This window comes from Anas platyrhynchos, chromosome 16 (assembly GCF_047663525.1).
Source record: "Anas platyrhynchos isolate ZD024472 breed Pekin duck chromosome 16, IASCAAS_PekinDuck_T2T, whole genome shotgun sequence".
Taxonomy (NCBI): Eukaryota; Metazoa; Chordata; class Aves; order Anseriformes; family Anatidae; genus Anas; species Anas platyrhynchos.
This window is the reverse complement of record NC_092602.1, coordinates 4,207,024-4,211,866: the sequence shown is the minus strand read 5'-3', so window position 1 is coordinate 4,211,866 and position 4,843 is coordinate 4,207,024. Positions and strand designations below refer to the sequence as shown.

General features: G+C 62.9%; 1 protein-coding gene across 1 annotated transcript; it reads right to left on the bottom strand.

Annotated features, from left to right (window-relative positions):
• Nucleotides 1-773: 773 nt before the first annotated feature.
• P2RX2 (purinergic receptor P2X 2) lies at nt 774-4,781 on the bottom strand. Its single transcript, XM_038187433.2, has 12 exons — nt 4,553-4,781; nt 4,083-4,218; nt 3,817-3,888; nt 3,427-3,502; nt 3,233-3,326; nt 2,953-3,033; nt 2,360-2,498; nt 2,082-2,212; nt 1,906-1,996; nt 1,499-1,564; nt 1,350-1,427; nt 774-1,222 (listed from the first exon to the last, which is right to left on the bottom strand). The coding sequence occupies exons 1-12, from the start codon at nt 4,678-4,680 to the stop codon at nt 1,214-1,216; spliced, it is 1,101 nt and encodes a 366-aa protein (XP_038043361.2). The 5' UTR covers nt 4,681-4,781; the 3' UTR covers nt 774-1,213.
• Nucleotides 4,782-4,843: the final 62 nt, after the last annotated feature.

Sequence of the window (4,843 nt, the reverse complement as noted above, 5' to 3'; positions counted from 1 at the left end):
CTGTGTGGTGGGAGCTGGGGATGTCTCCTTGCAAGGATCTGTCCCCCTTTGAACCCTGCCTGCCCCAGCCTGGTAGCACATCCCCGGCTGCAAGGGGAGAGCTGTGCCCCCCTCTCTCTTCCTTTTGGTGCTAGAAGCAGAGAAGATGAGCTGGCCTCGAGGGGCAGCACTCTCACCCCCCCCTAATGTGATTGCTGCCCTGTGCAATCAAGTTACTGTCTGGCTCAGCCTCTGCTTCTGGTAACTGAGTCCCGGATGGCTGCAGCCAAGGCCAGGCAGTGCCTGGGCTCAGCCTCTGTGCTGCTGCTGTCCCATGGGGGGCCTCGTCCTGCTTCTGACAAGGGCAAGGTGGAATTGCAGGTGCCCCCTTGCAGCAGCACTGCTGGGGGTGTGCACAAGGCCAGCTCCCCCTCAGAGCAGGGCACCCAGCCAAGCAAAGCAACCTTGAGTCCCTCAGCCCTGGGGCTCTGCCCACTGCAGCCCTTCCTTCCTCCCCCCACCGACCCTCCTGAGCCCAGCTGAGCTGCTGGGGGAGGATGTGCTGTAATATGAGAGCAGAAAAACATCAGAATTATGCTCAGAAATGCCCCAGCTGGTTACCGCCAGGCGCCTGCTGCAGATTGTCTTTGGGCTCAGGCCAGCAGCACTTGGGGTTTGTGCTCCAGGGCCTGGGGGGGGGGGGGAGGACGACCCTGTCCCTGCCTCTCCCCGCACCAAACTGTGACACCAACGTCTCCCCAGGGCCCACCGCCGCATGGAGCCCCAGGCACGGATGCTGAGCAGCGGTGTTTTATTGGGCTGCTACGCCAGGGCAAGGCTGCCCCCCTCCCTGGTGCAGCAGCAGCAGCTTTGTGGGGCTCAGAGCACACGCGGGCCTTGCCAAGAGGGAAACGGGGGCTAGGATGGGTCTGAGAGTGCCCGCAGAAAGGGGCTGGGAAGGGCAGCAGCTGGAGCCCCCCTGGACACCCCAGATTAAGCTGTGCTTAGCCCTGGGAGCCCCCCCAGGCAGGATTTGAGCAGCCCCCGGTGTGACTCTGAGCTGCAGCAGCACTGCTGGGTCCTGCTGGTGGTCACAACCATCACATGCCGGCGGGCTCGTGGCTCACAGGGGCTGTAGGGCACGTGCCACCCATCCATGGGTGCAGCTCCACATGGGCAAGAGGGTTGCTGAGAGCTGACGGGGGGGGCTGGATGGCCTCGAGCTGAGCACAAGTTATCCTACCTGCAGTGGGACCAGAGGAGGGGCGGGTGGTTGGGGCTGCAGCATGGGCTGCTCTGCCGATGGGGTACCCCAGGGATGGGACCCCTGCAGAGGAAAATCCTCAGCTGTACCCACAGCCAGGTGCTACCTGCTCGAATTTCCTGCTGCTGTACCGCTGCTCCTTGTCCATGCAGCACAGCAGGATCCAGTCACAGATGAAGGAGCCCTGCAAGGCAGGCGGGGAGGTCAGGGCTGCAACGGGTGGCTAGGAGGAACCCCCCCAGCACCCATACTCACCAGTCCCACCGAGGTGAGCGCCGTGGCTAGGGTGATGATGGTGGGGATCAGGCTGAACTTTCCTGCCTGACAGAGAGGGATGGGGTCAGCTGTCCGGGCCAGTGCCCCCGTAGCAGGACTGGGCTGAGCTGATTCCACCCTCCCCAGCCCTAATGCCTGCGTGGTGCCACCAGGCTTGCACTTGCAGGACGTTACATGCACACAGGCACTGCAGCTGCCCCTTCCACCAAGCCAAGACAGAGCCCAGGGCTTCCATTTAGGGCATCTGGGACCCCCGTCCTCCTGCAGCAGCAGGCAGAGCTGCTTTGCTAGTACAGCCACAGCAGCACAAAGCAGAGGTGGCACACATGCATGCCCCCACTCCCAAAGCGGGGGACACACAGACACCCACCCCCGAACTGTCTCACCTGGCCATGCACAATCACATCCACACGGATCCCATAGGCCTTGATCAACACCCGCGAGCGAGTCCCATTCCAGCTGTAGTACTTGGCAAACCTGCTTGGGAGACGAGGGACACACCAGTGAGGGCAAGGCAGGGCCAGAGAAAGCTGCAGGGCCACCGTGGGGACAGGGCCATCACCTGTAGTTGTAGCCTGGGGAAGCCGAAACCCCTTTGGGGTCGAGGCGGCGGAAGGAGTAGTGGGGGTTACACTCGGCGTCGGGCAGGTCCAGGTTGCAGTTCCAGGTAATGATCACCCCGATCACCCCACCCTGCAGCAGGGAGCAGCAGACCTTGCATCAAGGAGCAAGCAGTGACACACAGAGCACCCAGGCAGGTCCCCAGGCAATGAGTGCCCTGTGCCCTGCAGGCAAGACCCCGTGAGAGCCTGGGCCCTGCAGCCACCCAGCACACAACACCTTCTCAGCCAGCTCCGTGAAGTCCTCGCCCGCCTGCTCCACGAGGAAGCCCAGCTTGAAGATGGGGCAGTAAAGGGCAGAGGTGGTGTTGAACATGCAGCTCTTCAGGTAGCCGCTCTCAGCTGCCTGGATGTTGCCCCTGGGGGAGACCAAGCCAGAGACCTGTGTGTGAGAGGGGACACACTGGGTCCGAACGGGATCCCATCACTCAATGAGCTGGGAACGGGAATCCCCTGTGAAGAAGCAGCATCTCTCCAGCTAAGGACACCAGGACCACCCGCCTGCATCTCCATCCCTTAGACCCACCCTGCGCTGACCCCAAATTTCTGCAGTCCTCGCGTTGCATCTCCCCCTCCCTGCTGCACAGTTCCCAGGAGAAGTGTCCCCGCTGCCCATTTTCAGGAAGGGAGCAGTGATGGGAGCTGGCCTTGCCCTGCCTGTGCTCCCCATGTGCGTATGTGTACGGTGTGAGGGTGTCCACCCCATCCCCATCACGCTGCACACCCAGCTACCAGCAAGGCAGGCACAGCAGGGCCAGCTGAGGCCAGCAGCAGGGTACCCAGGCTGCGTCCCCCACACCCACAGATACTCACTTGGAGAAGCCAAAGCGGGGGAAGTGGATGTTGTTCTTGATGAGGACGGTGAATTGTGATGCCATCTCAGCCAGGGACTCGCTGCGAGGAAGAGGAGTGAGCACAGCTGCCCACAGGCATCCCCACCCTGCCCCAAACCCCTGGAGCAGCACCGAGGAGGCCACACCGGGAGCATCCCCTTGCATCCCGCAGGACGTGGGAGATGCCAGCACCCCAGAGCCTGCTCTGACTTTCTGGCAGCCTGTCATTCCCCACCAGGGCCCAACCCTGGCGCCAGTACCTGATGCTGCCTCCATCCACCGGGCACCAAGCCAGGACCTCGCAGCTCTTCCCGGTGCCACCAGCCTGGGGCACGCAGCGCCCCGTCCTCTGCCCTGTGGAAACGGGTGCCTGGCACTGCAAATCCCAGCAGGATTTGTCCTGCCAGCAGCAGGGTGGCTGGGCAGCTCTTCCCACACATCCCTCCTGACTCACCATGGCCAGACGTGTCCGTGTCCCTGGGGACGCAGTCCTGGTCGGAGCTGCACGTGGCGGTGGCAACCGCTCGGCCCTGCAGCAGGACGGGGAGTTTTGTTGGGAGCTGTGCTCACTGGTGCTCCCCGGTGCTCCCCTTCCCCTGACAAGTGCTACTCAGTCTCTTTTCGCCTCCCCCTGTGGTGTCACAGCCTCTGTGCTGCCCCCAGGCCAGGGAAAGCCACAGGATTCCTGCTGGGAAGGGCAGCGGCAGAGGAGATCTGTGGGGAGCAGCACTACAGCCACCTGCATGTCCTGACCAGCTCTGTCCTGGGGTCCCCATGGGCAGCTCCTGCTGCTCTCCCCTGGCCCCATGACTGCTACTCCCCAGTCCCCTGCCCCTGTCCTCACCTCAGGACAGGTCTCCATGGCCTGAGCAGGGCTGACGTCCACCCGCGTGAGGATGCTGAAGGTGCTCCCACCCTGCAAAGCAGCCAGAAGGTGGGATACCGGTCACAGGACAGCACAGCCGTGAACACGTGGAGAGGTACAAGTGTATTTACACACACACGGTCACACACACACGTGTGCACACAGGGAACACACTGGGTAGAAAACAAAAGACAAAAGGAAGAGGATGGGGATAAGAGGGCCAGAATGGGGGGTCAGAGCCTCACCTCAGGAGGGGACACATACTCCCCAACATCCCAGACCTTGCTTGGTGACTGTGTCACACCCTTGACCTTGGTGATGACGGAGCTCTCTGGACCCGTTTCCCTCTCCTGGTAGCCCTTCTGAATGATGAACACATACCTGCAGGGAAGGAAGGATGGGAAAAGGAGCTTCCACCGGTGCCCTCCTCCTTGGCTCCAGGACCCCGAGAGCACGCTGAGAGCTGTGGGTCCGAGGAGTGCAGTGGGTGTGCTCAGCACCCACACACCTCACTGCACAGCACAGGGCACGAGGGGCTCAGAGCCTGCCTGCACCACCCCTTGGACAACCCATGGGGGGATCCCAGCCAGGAGCTTGGCCCCAAGAGCAAGGCAGAGGGGTCTGGGATGTGCCCGCAGGGAAGGGAAAGCAGAGGAAAGAGCAGGGGAAAGGGGAAAGGGCACAGGCATCAGCCTATGAAGCAGGCTTCACTCACCCGGTGAAGTAGAGCAGGACCAGGAGCTGCAGCGCCCGGTACGCGGTGCCAAGGTGCCCGTTCCGCACCACCACCACCTGCGGGCTGGAGTAGCTGCTCACCGCCCGCAGGCAGCCCTGCACGCCCATGGATGCTGAGATCGGCTCGGAACGGCTCAGCACTGCTTGGCACGGCACGGCTCGGCACGGCTCGGCACGGTAGCGACCCCTGCGGGCCCGGATAAGTCTGCTCGGGGGGGGCTCGGTAGTAGGGATCCCCCTCCGAAGCGGTTGTCGCTCCCCGCAGGATGGT

Coding starts and splice junctions, on each gene's coding strand:
- P2RX2 (XM_038187433.2), bottom strand. CDS start 4,680: ATGGGCGTGCAGGGCTGCCTGCGGGCGGTGAGCAGCTACTCCAGCCCG. Junction 4,219..4,552: donor GTCCTGCTCTACTTCACCGG/GTGAGTGAAGCC, acceptor CCTTCCCTGCAG/GTATGTGTTCATCATTCAGA. Junction 1,997..2,081: donor TCCCCAGGCTACAACTACAG/GTGATGGCCCTG, acceptor TCTCCCAAGCAG/GTTTGCCAAGTACTACAGCT.